The sequence below is a fragment of the Symphalangus syndactylus genome, chromosome 7 (genome assembly GCF_028878055.3).
Source record: "Symphalangus syndactylus isolate Jambi chromosome 7, NHGRI_mSymSyn1-v2.1_pri, whole genome shotgun sequence".
Lineage (NCBI taxonomy): Eukaryota > Metazoa > Chordata > Mammalia > Primates > Hylobatidae > Symphalangus > Symphalangus syndactylus.
The window spans coordinates 6697527-6719963 of NC_072429.2; the positions used below are offsets into that span (position 1 = coordinate 6697527).

Consider the following 22437-nt stretch of genomic DNA (forward strand, 5'->3'; position numbering starts at 1 on the left):
TCGGGAGGCCAAGGCGGGCGGATCACAAGGTTAAGAGTTTGAGAGCCTGGCCAACATGGTGAAACCCCATCTCCACTAAAAATACAGAAATTAGCTGGGTGTGGTGGCCGGCGCCTGTAATCCCAACTACTCGGGAGGCTGAGGCAGGAGAACTGTTTGAAACTGGGAGGCGGAGGTTGCAGTGAGCCGAGATCGTGCCACTGCACTACAGCCTGGGCAACAGGGCGAGACTCCGCTTCAAAAAACAAAAGAACTGTTAAACGTGATAATGAGCCAGTTGCTCCACAGAGCTATGAAAAAGTGCAGGAGTCCTGCGGGGGAGCCTCAGTGTGAGATGCTGGGGAAGTGGCACAGGAGCTCAGACGTCAGAGGTGGGGACGGTTGCAGATCTACGGCACATGGAGGTCTGGAGCCGCACCGGGTGGGTGCAAGGAGGCCAAGGAGGCGCCAGATTCTGCCCATAAGCAGCAAAGAGGCAGGGGATAGTTTTAGGCTGGAGAGGGACTTGTGTTCTAGAAAGATCGTCTGACCCCTGAGCAAGGACTGGGCCAGTGGGGAGACACTGGGATTGCGATCCGGGGGAGAGCCACTGAGGCTGGCCAGCAATGGGGCAGGGAGGAGGGAAAGTGGAGGGACAGCAGCCCTGGAAAGCCCGGGAGGGCCTCTGCGGCCAGAAAGCATCCACGCCAAGCTGCGGTCAGGATGGTGAGGAGAGGTGAGGGCAGGGGCCTGGCACTCAGCCACCCCACCCACGGTGCCCTCCTCCCGGGCCAGCTCCTACTCAGTCTGCAAAGCCCATTTCAGCTCAGAATGGAGGCAACTTGGTGACCAATTGGCTGTGGGGGATGAGCGGGGTCAGGAATGTCTGGTGGGTGAGCATCACTTGGACAGTGGGAAGGAGAGCAGTGTTTCCAGCGCTAATGGAAGGGATGATTACATTTTGTAAAATGCAGAAATGCAAATTATGCAGACATCTGTAGAATAAATAGTAGCGTCCCAAAATCCCGTCTTCCCAAGACAATCTCTTAATGGTCCTGTGTTTTGGAATGCGTTAACCTCTGTGTGCTAGCTTTCTGTCTGTACAGTGGCAATATGGAAGCAATCGTAGGGGTGTGAAGGTGTGTGGAATGCACACGTGCGTAGGGCTGTGCTGCACATGGACAGTGCTCAGTGCACCTTGCTGCTGTTGTAGCAGGAGGTCTTGGGAAAGGAGAATTTGGAGAATTTGCCATCGGTGTATGGATGCTGTTTATCATTACTGCATGGGTGTCTCCTTCTCCACATTCTCGCCAGCGCTGTGAATTCTCATTCTTTGTGGTACTCGCTCCTCTGGTGGATGCATAGCTGTGAGCTCCGTGCCTCAGTCATCCTCCCCAGTGCTGGATGTGGGCTGGGGTCCTCTAGGACTGGAGCCCAGGAGAGCTGTCAGGGAGGGTGGGAGCACAGAGTGGGGTTGAAGCCCCCCGGTGTGCCACCATCGAGAGAGAGAGTCCATCCAGCGAGCAGGACAGGGCCCGAGGCCAGCTGGGGACCTGGACCTGCTTCCATGGCCTCATCACCTTCACCGTGCTCCATCTGCTTCATCTACTTGAGGGCCCAGAGTCACCGGCACTCTGGCCTGTGTGCCGTCCTCCTGGGCCAGCAAGCTCCTAATCAGTCTACAATGCCCCTTTCAGCTCACATTAATCCCCTCCCACCAGCGAGGGTTGCCCCCCATGCTCTAACGACAACACAGGGTCACAGTGATACAGCAGCTGTAGCAAATCAAGCATTCAGGAGGAAGTGAGAGCAGAGGGATCTGCGTGCCTGAGCCAGACACAGCTTATTCTTTTTTTTTTTTTCACACAGAGTCTCATTCTGTCGCCCAAGCTGGAGTGCAGTGGCGCAATCTCGGCTCACTGCAACCTCTGCTTCCTGGGTTCAAGTGATTCTCCTACCTCAGCCTCTCGAGTAGCTGGGACTGCAGGCTCACGCCACCACGCTGGACTAATTTTTGTATTTTTAGTAGAGATGGGGTTTCCCCATGTTGGCCAGGATGGTCTCAATCTCTTGACCTCGTGATCCACCCACCTTGGCCTCCCAAAGTGCTGGGATTACAGGCGTGAGCCACTGCGCCCGGCCGACAGTTTATTCTTAACCGTGTTGTTTGTGGTCTAGTTCCCAGTCATCCTAGGGCCAGTCCACATCTCACCAGTGGGAAGACTGGGACTTGGAGAGAGGAAGTGATTTGCCCAAGACCATACAGCAGAGAGCGGCAGTGCAGGGTGCCCAGCCGGGCGTGTGGGCTCAGCTCTCTCAGGCCTGCAGGATGTGCAGTGAGGACCAGCAGCCCCTTAAGCTCTGGAGGCACAGGGGCTGCTGGCCAGGTTAGCAGGGGCCACCAGACAGAACGCTCCTGCTGCCTCCCCCGAGGTCCCTGCAGAGGCCTGGCCCCAGGAGTGAAGAGAGAGGGTGCAGGTGACCCCCTCTGCCGAACCCCAGCTCAGCCAGCAGCTCCGTTGCTCCTCGCCAGCTCCCTCCAGTCTGCAGCCTGGCTCCTGGCTGCCTTTGTCCTCCTGGGCTCAGCTGCCCAGAGAGTGTGTGTCCAGCTGGCAGGCCTGCCACACAGTTCCCGTCTTCCCAAGCACCCCAGGGAGAGGGAGAAGTGGGGCCGGGCCCAGGATGGCCACAGCAGAGCCATGCTCTCTGCCAACGTGGAGGGCCCCAAGCTGATGGATAATCCCAGTGCCATCCCTGTGCCGGCTGTGCTGGGCCTGGGGACAGAGCAGTGGGCTGATGACACCCCAGCCCAGGAGCCGCTTGGTGACACAGACCCTCCACGTCCTGTGGGTCAGGGTCAGAGTGGGGATGACATGGTCAGCTGGGGGCAGCAGTTTGCTGGGCACAGAGGGTGAGGGAGGACAGAGGACACAGCCCAGCCGGGCAGGGAGGAGCCTGCTGGAGAGCAGGGGCCTGGGAGGCTGGCGCTCAGGGTGGTGGTTGAGAGAGATGGCAAGGCGAGGGCGGGCCAGGGCTGCAAGGGTGTGGCTAGTTCTACCCTCACTCTCTCATGCACCAGGACCTCACCTCACCTCTGCACCAGGACCTGGGCCCAGCCATGCCCTGTGGACTCAGCCATCATTCGGAGGGCAGCTCCCAGAAACCAGCTAAGGCCAGCCCTCACCCACGCTGCCCTGTAGAGAGGGCCGGGACCCTGTCCCACCAGGGTGTGGCACAGCCGGCCCATCTCAGTCCCATCCTGGTGGGCCCGGAGAGGATTTGATGAGAAAACGTGGGTTCTGTACAGAGCAAGGGACGCAGGACACGCAGGTGTGGAGCCGAGGGAGGGGCCAACTCCCACCCACATCATGGGAGGAAAGCAAGCCTGGCTTTCCCAGCAGCTCTCACTGGGCTGGGCTGGGTTTTCCCTCCGTTTTCAGGAAAGAAGCTTTTGAAAAAAACGGCATCGTTAGCTTAAAGGGCTTTGCCCTCAGCCAACTAGGGCATGAAGCCAGATGGAGGCCAGGCCCTGAGGAGGGGTGAGGTGGAGGCCACTGGGGCGCAGGGCCCAGGCAGCCATGTCCTCCTACGTGGGCCCTCCTGCCTGCGGGGGGTCTCTGAGGCTTCAGGCTAGGGGCTAGGAGGAAGGCTGGGCTGGGGTCTGGCCTGAGCCTCTGCCCCCTGCCTTTGGAGGGGAGCCTGGTCCTGGGGCAAGGACCATCCTGGACTCAGCCGGACTGGGCTCCCACATGGCCACCTGCTGCTGTGAGGCCTGGCGCCTCAGTTTCCTCACTCGCTGACCTGGCTGGTGAGCCCTCCCTCCCAGGCTGCTGTGAGGATCAAATGAGGCAGTCGCAGCTGGCTGGCTGCCTGCCACCTCGCTCACTGCCAGCGCCTAACCCATGGGACGTTCCCCCACCCTGCCTGGCCCTCACGGAGGGGTGCCAGCACTGCCCAGGGGAGGTGCAGGACCCTCCTGTGCTGCTCCCACGCCCGCCACGCCTGTGGCTGACGCCAAGGCCCCGTAGCCCAAGGCCAGAGGGTGTCCTGGGGCTGCTGACAGTACAGAGAAGAGGAGGTATGCACTCTGGCCTTGCTGACCTCCACCCGGTGCCTGCCGCAACCACGCTGCTGCAGGCTTGGGGGCCAGGGCTTTGCGGGGCCTTGGGGAAGGAAGAAGCCAGTTCCCGGGCCAGGAACAGGAAGGCAGGGGGAGCGCAGCAGAGGCCAGGATGACAGTGCTTCCTGCTGCGGGAAGGGAAGGACAGCAGAGACAGACAACAGCCAGGCAGGAAGGATGCGCCTTCTTCAGGGCTGCAGGTGGGGGCTGGGCAGTCACAGAGCCTCTGGACGTGGCAGCCTGCAGGCCTGAATCTGCCCAGGGCAGCCCATCCTGTAAAACGGGAAGCATCTTTTCCAGTGGAACAACAGGGTCTGACAAGAGTCTCTGAGGTGTCAGAGGTCTGTTGAGCCATCCATCCATCTGCTTTCCATCCATCCAACCACCTAACCATCCACCCATCCACCTTCACCCATGTGCCCACCTTTCCACCATCCAGTCATCCTTCCATCCAGCCGTTCATTCATCCTTCCATCTGCCCATCTGTCCATCCTTCTATTCATCTACCCATCCATCCATCCTTCCATCTGTTGATCCATCTTTCTATCCACTCATCCATCCATCCATCCATCCATCCATCCATCCATCCACCCATTCACTCATCTCATCTACCTGTCCATCCATCCATTCGTCTGTCCATCCATCCACCCATCCATCCTCCTACTCACCCATCCATCCACCCACCCATCCACTCCTCCATCCACCCATCCACTCCTCCACCCACCCATCCACCCACCCATCCACTCCTCCATCCACCCATCCACTCCTCCACCCACCCATCCATCCATCCACCCACCCATCCACTCATCTACCTGTTCATCCATCCACCCATCCATCCTTCTACTCACCCGTCCATCCACCCACCCATCCACTCCTCCATCCACCCATCCATCCATCCATCCATCCATCACCCTTCCACCTATCCACCCTTCCACCTATCCACCTATCTACCCATCTATCCATCTACCCTTCCACCCATCTACCCACCTACCCATCCATCCGTACTTCTTCCATCCTTCCATTTTTTTCATTCAACAAGTGTTCACTGAGACTTTACTCTGTGCCAGGTGCTGTAGGAAGCATAGCGTGGGGTAAAAAAGAGCTGTCTTGGTCCTTATCCCATTGAAACTTACTGCCTATTGGAGGACATGGACAGATATAACTTAAACAAACAAACACATAAATAAATAATTCCAAGTTGGGACAGGAAAGATGCCGTAAGCAGCCAGGAGGCTAGGATGGAGCCATTTTGTAGGGGTGAAGAGGCCGTGTCTAAGCTGAGTCCTGAGCCTGAGAAGTCAGCCTGGGGGCACAGAACAATCTGGAGGCAATGGTGGCTGGAGGACGTGAACGTGAAGGGGATGAACCACGAGGGTGTGGAGAGAGGGGCAGGGACCAGGAGTTTGGATTTTCTAGGGAGTGCAGGGGAATCCAGTGCACCGGTGAGATTGAAGCACAAGTGTGATCAGGCCTGTGCTTTGTAAAGTGTCACTCACTGCAGGGAGCGGGGCCCAGAGGCAGGCCTGGAGGACGACAAGAGCGGGCCCCGGAAGCCACTTTGGGGTGCGTGCAGCTGTGCTGGCCCCAGTGAGAGAGCAGGGGCAGGCCCTAAGGTGCGTCCAGCCTGACAGGCTTCAGTGGTCTGGTCAGCGGATGGGCTGGGAGAGGATCTGGGGAGAGGGAGCAATCAAGGGAGGAGCCTTTGGTGGGGCTGGAGGGGGTGCACGTCTGCAGTTTAGCATTGGAAACGTAGACTGCGGGTTGTCTGTGGGGTTTCCCAAGTCCAGTGAGCAGCTGGATGCTTAAAACTGAAGTTGCAAACAGTAGTCCTGGCTGGAGCTAGAGACCTGGGAGGTGTCTGGGCTCCACAGAGACGGCGGTGGCCAGCACTGTGTGTTGGGCAGAGGGGAGGTGGGGAGAGATAGGTCACAGATGCTGCACAGGGGAGAGCATGTGCGGCTCCCTGTCCTGTGTGCCCACTAGGTCTGCAGCCTGGAGGTCGTGAGAGGCCCCACCCATTGGCTCCATGAAGTGAAGGAGCTGCACCCCATTGGTGGATGAGGGGAAACCAGCAGAGGGGACAGTGAACAGCTGTGGCCATGAAGGGGGATAGAAAAAGGGCCCTGGCTGGAAGAGAGTGTGGAACCAAGGAATTATTCTGTTTTGTTGTTAAGATGGGAGATGGGCCAGGCATGGTGGCCCACACCTGTAATCCCAGCACTTTGGGAGGCCGAGGCAGGTGGATCACCTGAGGTCAGGAGTTCGAGACTAGCCTGACCAACATGGAGAAGCCCCGTCTACTAAAAATGCAAAATTAGCCAGGCATGATGGCGCATGCCTGTAATCCTAGCTACTCGGGAGGTTGAGGCAGGAGAATCGCTTGAACCCGGGAGGTGGAGGTTGCAGTGAGCCGAGATCACGCCATTGCACTCCAGCCTGGGCAACAAGAGCGAAACTCCATCTCAAAACAAACAAACAAACAAACAAACAAAACGATGGGAGGTGATTGCGTAGAGAAAGACTGGTGATCAGAAGAGAAATCTGTGGTGGGGGGACCCTGGGCATGATGGAGGGCCTGGTTTGGAGGCAGGGGGCATGTCAGTGGATTTCTGGGGCCCTGGCTGGCAGTGTGGGTTTTGGGATGTGGGAAGATGGGGTGTTTCGTTTTTCTTTCTTTTTTTCTTTTTTTTTAAGACTGAGTCTCGCTCTGTCCCAGGCTGGAGTGCAGTGGCGCGATCTCAGCTCACTGCAACCTCTGCCTTCCGGGTTCAAGCGATTCTCCTGCCTCAGCCTCCCGAGTAGCTGGGACTACAGGCGCCTGCCACCATGCCCAGCTAGCTTTTGTATTTTTAGTAGAGATGGGGTTCACCATGTTGGCCAGGATGGTCCGCCCGCCTCAGCCTCCCAAAGTGCTGGGATTGCAGGCATGAGCCACTGTGCCCAGCCAGTGGGGTGCTTCTGTCTCATGATTTTGCCTTGTCGATGCTGAGTGAGGGAGGAGGAGCACCCTGAACCGTGTGCACCCAGGAAAATGAGAGGGAGGAGCTCATGTGGGGGGCCTTGTGCTGCCAGTGTTGTGCTGTTCGGGATACATGCTGTCTCAGGGTTGGGATGCAGGACAGGAGGGGAGGGAGCATGCAGAGAGGCGGCTGCGGACCCCAGGCACCAGGACCGGGCAGCACTGGGAGGGCACCGAGGGGTGGAGAGGAAGCAGTGAGGGCTTTGATGAGGCTGAAGGATGTGGCTGCTGTGGAGCAAGAACAGGGGAAGCAGGGAGAGAGACGTAGAAGACAGGTGTTCTGGGATGGCGCAGTCTCTGGTGATGACCAGGTCCAGGATGCGCCCACAGAACTGAGTGATTCAGGAGGAGAAGAGGGGAGAACCGTGCAGGGGGGATCTCAGAGGCCAGGGTGCTGGTGAGTCAGCCCTGTGGATGGTGAAGTCATGGAGAAGGGCAGGAGCTGGGGTGGGGGGGGATGGTAAGCCAGGAGCTACGGTCAGCAGAGAATGAGGGGAAATGATGGGGGGTGCAGCTGATGACAGCTTTAATGGGGAAGAGGGCGGTGCCGCCAAAGAGCGGGACCCTCAGAGGGACTGCTGTAGGGAGGGCAGATGGCTGCGAGGAGTTCAGGCATGTGGGGTGGAGAGCAGTAACCGCCTGGGGCAGTGGCGTGGCCAGAAAGCCAGGCGTCACATAAGGCAGGAAGGGACATTCGGAATGGACAGTGAGGTCTACGGCAAAGTTTGCAGATCATACAGGACACAGTGGAAGGTTGGTAAAGGCAGAGGGGTCACTGGAATAAGTTATGGTATGTCATGAAAAAGCTGACATGTCGTGAAAAAGCTTGCGTGGATGGGCAAAAGGGTTGGCAAGCGCGATGGATGGTCCTCAGCAGTGATGCAGGTGCTTCCTTTGGTGGTGCGGTGCCTCCAGGAGGAAGCTCCTACAGACTCCTCTCCCCATCCACCCTTCACCCATCCACTTACCTTTCACCCATCCACTCACTCTTCCACCCATCCACCCACTCTTCCACCCATCCATCCATTCATGCTTCCACCCACCCATCCATCTGTCCACCAGTTTACCCACCCATCCACCCAACTTCCATCCATCCATCCATCCATCCGTCCATCCGTCCACCCACCCACCCACCCAACCATCCACCCAACTTCCATCCATCCATCCATCCATCCACCCACCCACCCCCCCATCCACCCATACTTCCATCCATCCATGCATCCATCCATCCACCCACCCCTCTGTCTGTCCACCCATCCGTCCATTTATTCATCTGGTGATTCATCATTCATATCATTCATCCATCCCGTTTCCATCCATCATCTATCCGACCATTCTTTTTTTTTTTTTTTTTTGAGACAGTTTCTCTCTGTCACCCAGGCTGGAGTGCAGTGGCGCGATCTCCGTTCACTGCCAGCTCCGCCTCCTGGGTTCACGCCATTCTCCTGCCTCAGCCTCCTGAGTAGCTGGGACTACAGGTGCCCGCCACCACGCCCGGCTAATTTTTCGTATTTTTAGTAGAGACAGGGTTTCACTGTGTTAGCCAGGATGGTCTCAATCTCCTGACCTTGCGACCCACCCGCCTCGGCCTCCCAAAGTGCTGGGATTACAGGCGTGAGCCACCGCACCCAGCCCATCCAACCTTTCTTATATCCACCCCTTGAATCTCCTTTGCACATCTCTGTCTTGGGCTTAGGAAGATGAATAAAATTGAGCCTCTGTTCAGATGTGATCATAAAACCACAGTTCAGTCTGATTGTGTTCTAGCAGGAGCTCAAGGAGGAGGAGGCTGATGCTGCCTGAGTGATGAGGATCTGAACTAGACCCTAAAGAGGGAGGCCCTCGGGAGGGAAAGAAGGAAGGAGGGATGTCCCAGGAAAAAGGACAAGTGTTCAAGACAGGAAAACAACAGGCGCTTTGGGAGGATGGGAGGAGGAGGTCCACGCCTCCTAGGAGAGGAAGCTGGGAGAGGCAGCGGCTGGAGGGCAGAGGCCCAGCCTACCTGGCTTTATCTTGGGAACAGAGGGGAGCCATCCGAGGACGCTGGGCTGACAGCTGCCGCACGGTGGAGCTGGAAGGTGTGTGGTGAATGTGCACTCCTGAGAAGGGGGGCCACCAGCTCAACACTCCAGACCTCAGTGGGGGTGGGGGGTGTTCTCTCTCCTGCAGTCATGGGGCTGGGCAGGTGGACACTGGCCTCGAGCCTGGTCTCCTGACCTTCTAGGTCCACTGGGAGGGTAGAGTCTATTCATCTGGACAGGTCTAGCCCCACGCTCATCATCCCTCCTCTGTAGCTCTGAGGACAGACCACCACCCACTCCGGTGCCCACATACATGCCCAGCTGTCTTCCTGGCATGGACTTACTTTCCACTACCTGGAAAAAAATCACCCTCCTTCAAAACCCAGCTCAGAGGGATTCCTTCTCAGCCCCTCACCACCCGAGGGGAGCCTCCTCTCTGCAGGGATCCCCCAGCCCCTGGCCCAGACTCCTCTCATGGCAGCCCCAGGGGTGCAAGCTACGGGCTGCCAGTGCCCAGGCCCTGCTGCTGTGCCTGTGAAGGCTTGGCACCCCCCAAGGGGAAGGGGCTGCAGAGCCCACAACCCCCTTCCACCTCGGGGCCCCAGGGGAGGGCTGGCAAAGCAAAGACTGGGTGGTAGTCCCCGCAGCGGACAGGCGAGGCGCTACCTTCTGAGGGTGGCTGGAGGGCCTCAGTGTCCCACTCTGTACAGTGGGTCTGGACGTGTGGTTTAAGGCCCTTCCTGCTCTAGTGAAGTGGTGCCTGGAAGGGTTTGGCCAGGAGAGAGGGATAGAAGAAGGGAGAGGCCAGAGGTCATTGACCGGTGACTGTTGCCCGTGTGAGGCCGAAATGAGATCTAGGTGTGCAGCAGGCGCCGTCCTGGTGCCGCATCCTAGGGTGGCTTGGCGTCAAGGATTCCCTGGGCTCCACTGCACCCCCGTTGGCTTCAGGGCGGGACCCCGGGGCCTCAGGGAGCTGTCCTCGGGAGGGCAGGAGAGCTAGACTACTGCTGCCTCAAACCCCAAGGGACCTGTCGGACTGGAGGGGCCTGGGGGCAGAAGAGTGGGCTGTGCCCTCAGGAGGACAGGGACCTAGGGGAGGGACAGGACGCAGCCCTGGGCCTCTGGCCATGCAGCCCTCCCTTCCTGTTGTCTCAGGATGGCCCCGGCAGGATGCATCTGCCAGAGTTCCAGACCCAGACCTCCCCTGGGGCCTGCTCCCACCCACACCAGGATCCCACCACATACACACTCATGTGTGTATACAGGCCAGCATGTCAGAGATACACAAACATGCATGCATGCTTGCACATACACAGGAAGCCACACACACCAGACATAGACACACACAGACTCACCCAGGCCTACAGTTACAGATGCCATGCAGGCACGCGTGTGCGCACGCGTATACACACACACACACACACACACACACACCACCCCACGGGGAGGAGGGTGTGGGGGCAGCAGGGCTGAGTCCTGCAGGACAGACCGCCCAGCCCGGCCAGCCTACAGTCTCTGGCTGAGGGTGGGTTTCAGCCAGATGAGGCAGGTTTATTTGTGTGTCTGAGGAAAAGCCCTGTGAGAAGACCTGGGGGTGTCTAGGGAGGCCTGGGCAGGGAGAGCGCAGAGGAGGCTGGGGCAGCCGGCAGGGTCTGTGAGGGTGCCAGAAGCTGAGGGGCCAAAGGACACCTGTGAGGTGACACCACGTGGCCTGGGAGGGGGTGAGGCCCCTGGCAGAGAGCAGGCAGGAGGGCCGAGGCCTGCGTGGTGCGGGGAGGACCTGGGATGTGCAGGACCCTCTGGGAAGCAGTGGGTGTAGGTCTGCAGTTCAGGAGGGAGGGCACCGGGGAGCAGCACTGCAGGGGCTGTGATGTGGAGGTGACACCCTCCAGCGCCCCTCCCCCGCTCCTTCATGCCAGCCGCTCAGCTCACCGGGGTCAGAGGTTGGGGTTCAGTCCAGGGGCGGTGTGTAGCTGAGGATGGCGGCTGTGGGGCAAGGCAGGGTGAGCCTGTGGGGGAGGTTCGTGGCTGTCTTGGGGCCTGAGAGCTGGTGCTGCTCACGGCGCACACGGTGGGGCCAGGTGAGGCCCGGCCACGCGGTGCTGGCTGAGAACCTGAGCTGCTCCGGCCCTGCAGGGGGTCTGCTCTTGCGATGCAGAATGCCCAGCCATGCCCCATCAACGTCGTGCCAAGTCACAGCCCAGCACCATGCTGACCCTGTCTCCCACCCCAGGCCTGGCGAGTGGCTACTCCATGACCCCCCCGACCTTGAACATCACGGAGGAGTCACACGTCATCGACACCGGTGACAGCCTGTCCATCTCCTGCAGGTACTGGGTCCCTCTCCCACTGGCAGGCCAGAGAGGCTGCACAAGCCCAAGGCAGGAGGTGATGGCTGAGGCCCAGATGGCAGCCCCCTCCCAGGGCAGAGTGGCCTTGGGGCTGTGTGGTCTCCCGGGCTGTGGGTGACTTCAGTCCTCCCCAGCCTCAGCCACACACCCCCATCAGCATTTATTTATTTTTATTTTTTTGAGATGGAATCTCGTTCTCTCACCCAGGCTGGAGTGCAGTGGCGCGATCTCGGCTCACTGCAAGCTCTGCCTCCCAGGTTCATGCTATTCTCCTGCCTCAGCCTCCCGAGTAGCTGGGCGCCCGCCACCACACCCGACTAGTTTTTTGTATTTTTAGTAGAGACAGGGTTTCGCCGTGTTAACCAGGATGGTCTTGATCTCCTGACCTCGTGATCCACCCGCCTCGGCCTCCCAAAGTGCTGGGATTACAGGCGTGAGCCACCGCGCCTGGCATTCTTTTTTTTTTTGAGACGGAGTCTCGCTCTGTCACCCAGGCTGGAGTGCAGTGGCGCGATCTCAGCTCACTGCAAGCTCTGCCTCCTGGGTTCACACCATTCTCCTGCCTCAGCCTCCCAAGTAGCTGGGACTACAGGCGCCCGCCACCTCGCCCGGCTAATTTTTTTTGTATTTTTAGTAGAGATGGGGTTTCACCATGTTAGCCAGGGTGGTCTCGATCTCCTGACCTCGTGATCCACCCGCCTCGGCCTCCCAAAGTGCTGGGATTACAGGCGTGAGCCCCCGCGCCCGGCCCCCCCATCAGCATTTCATATGGGGCCTCATCACCCTGCACCCCACTCCTGACACCTCACGCTGACCCCAGGCCACCTCCCAGGTCATCTGCACCCACTCCCAGCCACCCTGGGAGCCACCCACTGGGGCCCCAGAGATGGTACCTCCCCACCTTCCCAGCTGTGATCCAAGGCCTGTGCCTGTCTGCAGGCCAGTCCCGGGAGCCCGGTAGAGGCCCGGGGGTCGGGGAGTGCCCTGCCCTGGGCATGGTCTGTAGTGTGTGTCCAAACCCTGGGCAGTTCCATGCTCTGGGTAAGACAAACCTGGTGAGGCTCGGCCTGAGGGAGGCTCCTCAGGGACAGTCCCCATGGGCTGCCCTGGGGCCCACCTGACCACTCCTGTCCTCTGCTAGGGGACAGCACCCCCTCGAGTGGGCCTGGCCAGGAGCTCAGGAGGCACCAGCCACTGGGGACAAGGACAGCGAGGACACGGGGGTGGTGCGAGACTGCGAGGGCACAGACGCCAGGCCCTACTGCAAGGTGTTGCTGCTGCGCGAGGTGCACGCCAACAATACAGGCAGCTACGTCTGCTACTACAAGTACATCAAGGCCCGCATCGAGGGCACCACTGCTGCCAGCTCCTACGTGTTCGTGAGAGGTGAGACTCGGAGGCAGGCCAGGCTGGGGCAGGGTCCCGGGCAGCTGGAGCCCACACCGCCCCCAGCCTGTGGACCCTGGGCTGGCAGGAGGAGAGAACGGGGCCCTACCTGCTCCAGCGGGTGGCTGGTTCAGGACCAGCACCGCCCAGCCCCACGGAGCCCTCCCCCAGCCTGGCCGCCACATCCCTTCCCCAACGCCTTGCTCCCTCTCCGTAGACTTTGAGCAGCCATTCATCAACAAGCCTGACACGCTCTTGGTCAACAGGAAGGACGCCATGTGGGTGCCCTGTCTGGTGTCCATCCCCGGCCTCAATGTCACGCTGCGCTCGGTACGGCCTCACCCCAGCCCCAGCATCCGACCCTCCCATCCCACCCCTGGGAAAGGCGGACGCCCGTCTGGCCAGGAGCAAGGGGGCAGCTGGGCAATGATGGTGGCCTTGTCCCTCCAGCAAAGCTCGGTGCTGTGGCCAGATGGGCAGGAGGTGATGTGGGACGACCGGCGGGGCATGCGGGTGTCCACGCCGCTGCTGCGCGACGCCCTGTACCTGCAGTGCGAGACCACCTGGGGGGACCACGACTTCCTTTCCAACCCCTTCCTGGTGCACATCACAGGTAACAGGGCTGTGCCCCGTTCACAGTAACGGGACTGTCACTGCCTCGCTGGCCTCAGTGGGTGTCATCCTGTGAGGGCGTGGGAGTCACTGTGTGTGTGTCAACAGGCAACGAGCTCTATGACATCCAGCTGTTGCCCAGGAAGTCGCTGGAGCTGCTGGTAGGGGAGAAGCTGGTCCTGAACTGCACCGTGTGGGCTGAGTTCAACTCGGGTGTCACCTTTGACTGGGACTACCCGGGAAAGCAGGTGAGGTCAGCAGCCCTGCCACGCTGTCCTGCCCCCAGGAGTCCCTGTGACTGTCCAGCACACACTGGGCCTCCGTGTGGAGGATGTGCGGACCCAGGCCTGCCCCAGGGGCCCCGGTCTGATTGGCAAGCGTTCCACCCAAAGAAAACTCAGGGCCTGGGTCCAAGGCTTCTGGAGCCGCCGCTGGCCGGGCTGGGCGGTGTGCCTTTGGTGGGGTGCTGGGCTGGGTGCTGCGCCTTTGGTGGGGTAGCTGTGCAGGAGCCCACCTGCTGACGTGGGGCTTCCCTGGGTGCGGGCAGGCAGAGCGGGGTAAGTGGGTGCCTGAGCGACGCTCCCAGCAGACCCACACGGAGCTCTCCAGCATCCTGACCATCCACAACATCAGCCAGCACGACCTGGGCTCCTATGTGTGTGAGGCCAACAACGGCATCCAGCAATTTCGGGAGAGCACCGAGGTCATTGTGCACGGTATGGCCTGGGGTGGGTCAGATGCCATCAAGCCTGGGACACAAGGGTCTTTGTGCCATGTGGGCCTGGGCCCAGATCTCACGGTGCACCTGAGCACTCAGGAGTCCAGCCAGAGGGAAGGGAGGGCCATGAGCGGAGGAGCTGCCCAGCTCCAGCTCCTGCACCGGGCGGCATGGCCAGCCCCAGTCCGCGGGTGTCCGGCTGCAGGGGCCATGGGGGGAGTCCCTGCCCAATCCACGACGGGTCAGTCCTGGCTTTACAGTGACTTCTCCTGTCTGGCAGAAAAGCCCTTCATCAGCGTCGAGTGGCTCAAGGGACCCATCCTGGAGGCCACGGCAGGAGACGAGCTGGTGAAGCTGCCCGTGAAGCTGGCAGCGTACCCCCCGCCCGAGTTCCAATGGTAACAGCCCTGGCTCCCCACCGACCCCGCCGCTACCCTTCCAAGCCCAGGGGCAAAACAGACCTCCCCGTCAGGACCCACACGCTGAGACCAGGCACGGCGGGGGCCTCTCTCAGGAGACGCCCCAAGGGGCCCGCCCATAATGCGATATTTCAGATGGAAGGTCTGTCTGTTCCTGCCACATGGTGCAAGGTTTCAGTACCAGCCTTCTGTTACATGTCGGTGTGGTATGCACAGCAAGGGGCTTTTCCTAACTGCCTCCTGACCGCTGGACCCCTCTCTGCCCTGCAGAATCTCCAGGGCCTGCCCTGCAGCAATGGCTTAGCATTCCCTATGCCTCCTTTTGCGAGGCTGCCTCTCCCAGGACCCTCCTGTCCAGATATTTGGAGATGCCACAGGGAATTGACAGATTGCCTGGCTGGGCCTGTGCTGCACGGCAGTAAGCAAGAGAGCTTCCAGGAGGCCGACAGGCTGCTGGAGTCCCCGCAGACCCCGGATCTGCAAGCTGAATGAGGCTACCCTGCAGCGTGCCGAGGCCCAGGGAAGGGATTCCTCAGGGGTGGCTCTGCCTCTGCTGGCTACTCCCTGCAGGCTCTGGGGGGGCATGGCACCCCTCGCAAACACATCCTCAGGCCGTCTGAGTCATCCACATGGCTCACCCGTGGTCAGTCACACTTTGAGTCCCCATTGCACAGATGAGGAAGCAGAGGCCAGGAAAGGGTCTTCCTAACTGATGGCCAAGTCCCCAGGAGGGGTCTCTGCTCTGAGCTAGCCCAGGGGCCTCCTCCTCTTCAGCCTGAGCACCTCCCTCCCGGCAGGGCAACTTTTCCTGGAGCTGGGCAAGCAGAGGCCCAGGGTTTCCTCAGCCAGTGCCCCCTGCACTGGCTGGGGGCTCGTCTCTCCTGGGATGGAAGGTCCAGGGTATCCTGGCCCTGAGCCCAGTGTGACCCACTGAGGACAGACTTTGGTGTCCATCCAAGGCACCTGGTCAGTGCCAAGGCCCTTGGGGCAGAGTCCTGAAGGCACTGGCAGATCCTGGAACCTCACTCACAGCTCCTGGAGACCCCTGGGCCCTGTCCCCTGCCCTGCAAGGCCACCATTACTGAGCCTGCTCTGGGCAGGTGGCAGCTCTGTTGCGTCCAGGGTCCACCCAGTCCTCAGGCAGCTGCCTCTGAGAACAGCTTTCCACTGGCTCACTCCTGCCACATCTGGCCATCTTCCTATGGCAGCCACCCACCCTTCCTGCGGTGCCCGCCCTTCCTATGGCACCATCACATGATGATGGCGAGCACTGACTGGGTGGATGGTCCAGCAAACATGCAGATGGGCTGGTCCTTGGCTTCCGAAGCACCTGTAGTGTGTCCAGCACGCTGCTGGCACTGTCTGGGTTAAACCTCACAACAGCTGCAAGGTGCATGTCACCTCCTCCACTGAGGCAATGAAGGGGTCTCACATCCAGCAAGTGGCTGACTCAGGACCAGAGCCATGCAGACAGCACCACCTCAGGTCCGCCCCTGCCCTGCCCTGCCTCACTCTGTGACCCCAGGCCAGGCAGCTCCCCCCCGGGTCCCTGCTGTGGTGTCCCAGTTGAGAATGGGCTCCTGCATCCCCTTCTCTGTTGGTCTCTACCCGACGGCTGTGCCTCTCCCTGGCCACACTGCAGTGTCTCTCTGGCCTAACACCCAGCACCAGGGGCAGGCACCTGTCCGAAGGAGGAGCATCTCCATACAGAGTCTAGGCCACAGAGACAGGTGCCTGCAGGGGCCCCAGCACACCCTCTGGGGCTGAGGCATCTGCCTCCTCACGTGTGCGGCAGACATGCAGGGAGCTAGGCACAACTCTGCAGGAGGCAGCCCTGCCCTCGTGGGGCTCCCAGCCCAGGGGCAAGATGGGCAGTCAACAGACACAGCAAAGCAGGGGCAGGCCACAGCATAGGACAGTCAGGAAGGCTGCACACCCCCACCCAAATGAAGGAGGCAGGGAGCCCTGCAGATTCCTGGCTACAGAAATGAGTGTCCCAGCGAGGTGGGCAGTGAGAGCCAGGCCTTGGGGCGGGGTGTGGGCAGCAAGAAGCCCACATGTCTGGAGGGGCCATGCACATTTCAAGGAGCTAGACTGTGCTCGCAGGGACTGCACCTCCACCGCTCCAGATGTCTGTAAGAAAGAGGACGGGTCTCCAGGCCATGCCCAGCTGGGCAGAGGAGCCAGGTGTGCGGGACCCTCTTGGGCTGGGCTGGGCAAGCCTGGCAGAAGAAGGCTGTCTGCAGCCACAGGCGGAGAGAGAGAAGGCGGCTGCCCCAGCAGTGACATGGTCATCTCGCTACTTGTGGAGAGATCACAGAGGCTTTGGGGCAAGGCAGGAGGTGCCACTGCGGACCTCAGTGACCAATGTCCCTGAACCGGCCTCCTGACGCGGTCGTCACACCTGGCAGATACGGCCTGGAGACCATCTCCGGGGACTTAGACCGTCCCCTCACAGACCAGCGTCCCCTGCCCTACCCTGCACTGCTGCCAGCCCCTCCCTCCTCCGAACAGTGTATTTGGGGTGGGGGTGCCAGCATGAGGTTGGGGCTGAGGTGGGATCTGTATGGGCCCTGACCTCCCTTCCCTGGCCAGGTACAAGGACGGAAAGGCGCTGTCCGGGCGCCACAGTCCACATGCGCTGGTGCTCAAGGAGGTGACGGAGGCCAGCACGGGCATCTACACCCTCGCCTTGTGGAACTCCGCTGCTGGCCTGAGGCGCAACATCAGCCTAGAGCTGGTGGTGAATGGTAGGCCAGGGACGGGAGAGCGCACGGGTGGGCAGCGTGGCATTGGAGGCCAGCTGACCGGCCATCTGCTGTGCCCACAGTGCCCCCCCAGATACATGAGAAGGAGGCCTCCTCCCCCAGCATCTACTCGCGTCACAGCCGCCAGGCCCTCACCTGCACGGCCTATGGGGTGCCCCTGCCTCTCAGCATCCAGTGGCACTGGCGGCCCTGGACACCCTGCAAGATGTTTGCCCAGCGTAGTCTGTGAGTACAGCTCCAGCCTCAGGTCCCCTGCACAGCCACGGCCCCCAGCCTCAGCCATGAGGAACCCCTTTACAGCACTCTTCACCGCCCAGGCCTTCCCTGTACCCTTCCCAGGGCCCTGCTCTGAACTTGAACCTTACCTTCAGCTATAGCCAATCCCTGGCTTCATCTCGCCTGAGTGAGGCTCAGAGCCTCCCTTGCACCCATCCTCCACCAGCTGGCCAAGCTGGACACAGGATGGGTCCAGCCCCCGCCCACCTCCCTCAAGAGCGAAGACCTCTGGACACGTAATTGCATCATCTGGAGGGAGAAAGAAGCACGTGCCTCTGAGCACCCAGCAGGACACCTCCAGCGGGGCGGGGACCTGGGAGGGTGTTACCTGAGCCCCTGGGATGGTTGCACTGAGCCCCACGGCACACCATGTGTGCTCATGGGCCTCAGCTCATCTGTGCAGCACTCACATCACCCCCTTATAGACAGGGAAACGGTCAGAGAAGGGAGGCGGCTTTCCCAGGGGCACAGCTGTAAGCAACAGGACCCACTCACCGCTGAGCCATGCTCCCCTCCACTGAGCGGGATTCCAGCAGGACAGATGGGTTTGCAGGACATGTAGACAAGCAGGGTGAGAGAAGGATGCCCAGGTGGGCATGGCTTGAAGGCACTAGGGAGCCAGCGAAGGGTGTTGAGGAGTGGAGACATGGCTCAAGTTTGCCTTTTAGCAAGAGATCCTAGCGTCAAACGGGCGGGATGGGAGCTGGGAACCTAGATGGGAGATGAGGGCAGACCACTGTGGCTCATGTGGTCAGTGGGGGAGGCTCAGTAGGGGTGGCCTGAGCCGGCCCCAAATGTCCAAGGTTCATAGGTATTCTTCTAGATCATGTGGCCTGCAGCTCACTGCCAGCACCTCCAAATGTCCTTCCTTCTGGGTGTGCCACCTCTATGCTCTGTGCCAAGGGATGGAGCCCTTCGGGGGGCCCCTGCTCGGCTCCTCCACAGGAGCAGATATGAGCCTCCCTTGGGGCCCTGAGATCACCCCCCCAATCCTGGCAGAAGGCCAAGGTTGCTGGGGATGCACACCCAGCCCAGAGGGAGGCCACAGCTCCTAAAGCAGGAGAGAGGAAGAGGGTGGGCAGAGATGCCTCCTGGGGCAGAATGGGACTGTGCTGCCCCTGCAGCCATGTGGGCAGATCCCAGGTGGCCTCTGCAGGAAGGGGCACAGAGAAGCGGGACAGAGTGCACATGTGCCTGAGGGACAGTGGGCACACGAAGGTGGTGTTGGCAGCCTGTGTAGGACGGGTTGCCGGGTCCTGAGCCTGAAGGGTGGGAGACAGAGCTCCAGAAACAGGCCAGGCTGGGTGGCTCATGCCTGTAATCCCAGAACTTTGGGATGCCAAGGCAGGCAAATCACCTGAGGTCAGGAGTCAGAGACCAGCTGACCAACATGGAGAAACCCTGACTCTACTGAAAATACAAAAAAATTAGCCAGGCGTGGTAGCACATGCCTATAATCCCAGCCATGTGGGAGGCTGAGGCAGGGGAATCGCTGGAACCCAGGAGGCAGAGGTTTCAGTGAGCTGAGATCGTGCCATTGCAGTCCAGCCTGGGCAACAAGAGTGAAACTCCGTCTCAAAAAAAAAAAAAAAAAAAAGAAAGAAACAAAGTCCCCTTCCCATCTCCCTCACCCAGGCCTGAGGGCCAGCCTCGCCCACCACCCCATATGAGTGACTGGGTATGACAAGGGCTTGACCCCGTCCCCCACGTGGGCCCTTCCTGCCTGTATCCCTGACCTGCCCTTGCCTCTTCTGGTCCTGGCAGCCGGCGGCGGCCACAGCGAGACCTCATGCCACAGTGCCGCGACTGGAGGGCGGTGACCACGCAGGACGCCGTGAACCCCATCGAGAGCCTGGACACCTGGACCGAGTTTGTGGAGGGAAAGAATAAGGTACAGGCCAGCCATGCTGCTGAGTGCCCAGGGAGAAGGAGAAGGGAGGAGAGAGAGGTCACTACTGCCATGTGCTTTCCACCTGGCTTCCAGAGTGCTGGGCAGAGCAGCCGAGAGCCGGTGACCTTCCTGCAGTCTGTAGGCCTCGGCCACCCTGTCTGCAGAAAGGTCAGAGGGCCAACCTCCGGCTTTGTGATGGAGGGCGGACCTCTGGCGGCTTCCCAGACGAGGAAGCCGAGATGCAAGGCCACCCGGCCAGGCCATGAGCCCCTGAGGCCCACAGGCCCCAGGGCCAGGAGGGGACTGGGCTGGCGGCTGACCAGGTGTGCACAGAGGGCTGCTGAGCCGCTGGCGCAGCCTGGGGGCAACGCCGAGAAGGGGGTACTGAACAAAGGCACCTACTTCCTCCAGTCACTTCCTGTTTTCCTACACACCTCCAGAGCCTCTTCCTGTTCCAGTCCTGGACAGGAAGTGCCCGGCTGGGGGTGGGGTGGGGGTGGGGGTCTTTGGATGGTAGGCAGGGCCTGTGGCCCTCTCTCCTCCCCTGTGTCTCAGACTTCCTACTCCCTGAGGCCTCGGTCCTTCTGGGAGCCATCCCCACCCCTCTCAATAACCCTGGACCTAAGGATTGCTGCTGAGGACAGTCCTGGGCTGACGAGGCCATCTCACGAGGATCTCAGCAAGCAGCGACTGGATTGGGCCCGACCCCATCCAGAAGTGACTGGCCTTTGCTGTGACCCAGCCTGAATTCTCACCCTGGCTTGGACTGACCCTGGTGCCCCCTCAGCATAGCCACAGACTGAGCCCAGTCACGGCCAGAGGTCTCTCTGGTCCTGCTGAAGGCTGCTCTCTGACGTCACCGCAGCCTAGGCCAGCAGTCCATACACTGTCCCTTGACTTTTCTGGGCAGCTGCCTCTCTCTGCTGCCCAGGGGCCTTCTCTTCCCTGCCTCACCATCCCCGGTCCTGTGAATTTTGGTCTTCCCCAGCCCAAAGCCTAGTTTCCCCCATGACTGTGGTGGGCACGGCGACCTCCTTGCAGAAAGGGAGGGCCCAGGTTGGGAGAACTTGGGCAGGAAACGGATCCTTGTGCCTGTGCTCTCCCAGACTGTGAGCAAGCTGGTGATCCAGAATGCCAACGTGTCTGCCATGTACAAGTGTGTGGTCTCCAACAAGGTGGGCCAGGATGAGCGGCTCATCTACTTCTATGTGACCAGTGAGTGACCAGACCAGGGCGGGCAGGCCTGGGTACAGGGTCACGAGGGGCAGGTTTGGGCTCACTGAGTTTCTGGGGTCCGTGGAACACCCAGGAGAGAGATCCAAGGCCTACCAGTTGTAGACAGGAAAAATAGTTTTGAGGGTCACCAGCATAGGGCCTGGGTGCTGGTGCACTGGGATGGAATGGCATCCTCTGTCCCCAACCCTAGGGCTCCTCCCTCAAGGATGCTCTTGGCTCACTGCAGCTCCTCCTAGCTATACCCACTCCCACCCTCCCCTTCCCAAGCCCTGAGACCTTGTGACTCATGAATTTTGCTCTGGGGAGAAAGTCTGTGGTTTACTCAGATTTTCAAACGTGCTAGTGACCTTAGGAGAGCTGAGCCCAGGAGCAGACGTCACTGGGTCCCAGAATGTAGATCAGGGCACCAGCAGAGAGATGGAGCCCAAAAGAACACCTGGGGGCTGGGGAGGCCACAGGAGCCTGACCAGAAGTGACCAAAGAGACAAGAGGAAGTGGGCGCACGGCACTGGGAAAAGCCAGGGAAGACATTGTTTCAGGCTGAGCGTGGGGTGGGACGTGGCAAGCTTTAAGAGAGAATGAGGACTCAAGTCCCACTGAGTGGTGTCAAGGAACTGATGACCTGGGCTTTTGGTGGGGCGGGGGGTGGGGGGCAAGCAGTCCAGCTGGGGCTCCTCGGGGAGAGAGGGAGGGAGGCAGGAGGAGACCCCGGGGCGGCAGGTGGATGGGTGAGCAAACTCCCAGGGCAGTGCCACAGGGCTTCTTCCTCCCTCCACAGCCATCCCCGACGGCTTCAGCATCGAATCCAAGCCATCCGAGGAGCTACTCGAGGGCCAGCCCGTGCGCCTGAGCTGCCAAGCCGACAGCTACAAGTACGAGCATCTGCGCTGGTACCGCCTCAACCTGTCCACGCTGCACGATGCGCACGGGAACCCGCTGCTGCTCGACTGCAAGAACGTGCATCTGTTCGCCACCCCTCTGGCCGCCAGCCTGGAGGAGGTGGCGCCTGGGGCCCGCCACGCCACGCTCAGCCTGAGTATCCCCCGCGTCGCGCCGGAGCACGAGGGCCACTATGTGTGCGAAGTGCAAGACCGGCGCAGCCATGACAAGCACTGCCACAAGAAGTACCTGTCGGTACAGGGTGAGGCTGGCCGCGGGGAGGGCGGGGACGCGCTCTCTTCTGGCAGTAGCTGCCTCTGCCTTTGCCCCGGCGTGGCTCGCCCCTGGGAGGTCTATTGACAGCCCTGGCCTGCAGGAGCGCCCCCTCCTGACTATCCGCCTCCCCCTGCGGAGGCGCGCGGCGCTCCTGCCCGGCGCACAACCCCTAAGTCCAGCTTCCAGGGATCCTTTTCTACCTCTGCTCCCAGCCCAAAGAGGGTCCTCCTGCTAAGTGCAGCTCCACTTAGCTCCCTCTCGACCCCTGCCCCAGCCCTGGAAGCCCCTCGGCTCAGGCAGAACTTGACCGACCTCCTGGTGAACGTGAGCGACTCGCTGGAGATGCAGTGCTTGGTGGCCGGAGCGCACGCGCCCAGCATCGTGTGGTACAAAGACGAGAGGCTGCTGGAGGAAAAGTCTGGTAGGGAGGGTGGCCCGGGCAAAGGGCAGGTCCGGAGGCCCGCGAAGCCAACGATCCCAAACCCA

At 60.6% G+C, this 22437-nt stretch overlaps 1 protein-coding gene across 2 annotated transcripts in view; it reads left to right on the forward strand.

Moving 5' to 3' along the window:
- The window catches only part of FLT4 (fms related receptor tyrosine kinase 4), a 45247-nt gene that overhangs the window by 5531 nt on the left and 17279 nt on the right, over nucleotides 1–22437 (forward strand). For both annotated transcript variants that reach the window (XM_055284922.1, XM_063642416.1), the window contains exons 2-14: nucleotides 11373–11469; nucleotides 12632–12876; nucleotides 13094–13206; nucleotides 13327–13489; nucleotides 13597–13736; nucleotides 14036–14204; nucleotides 14487–14604; nucleotides 17221–17375; nucleotides 17456–17618; nucleotides 19434–19560; nucleotides 20667–20775; nucleotides 21575–21937; nucleotides 22226–22372. In XM_055284922.1, coding sequence (XP_055140897.1) covers nucleotides 11373–11469; nucleotides 12632–12876; nucleotides 13094–13206; nucleotides 13327–13489; nucleotides 13597–13736; nucleotides 14036–14204; nucleotides 14487–14604; nucleotides 17221–17375; nucleotides 17456–17618; nucleotides 19434–19560; nucleotides 20667–20775; nucleotides 21575–21937; nucleotides 22226–22372 — 2109 coding nt within the window. The remainder of the gene's footprint in view (nucleotides 1–11372; nucleotides 11470–12631; nucleotides 12877–13093; nucleotides 13207–13326; nucleotides 13490–13596; nucleotides 13737–14035; nucleotides 14205–14486; nucleotides 14605–17220; nucleotides 17376–17455; nucleotides 17619–19433; nucleotides 19561–20666; nucleotides 20776–21574; nucleotides 21938–22225; nucleotides 22373–22437) is intronic.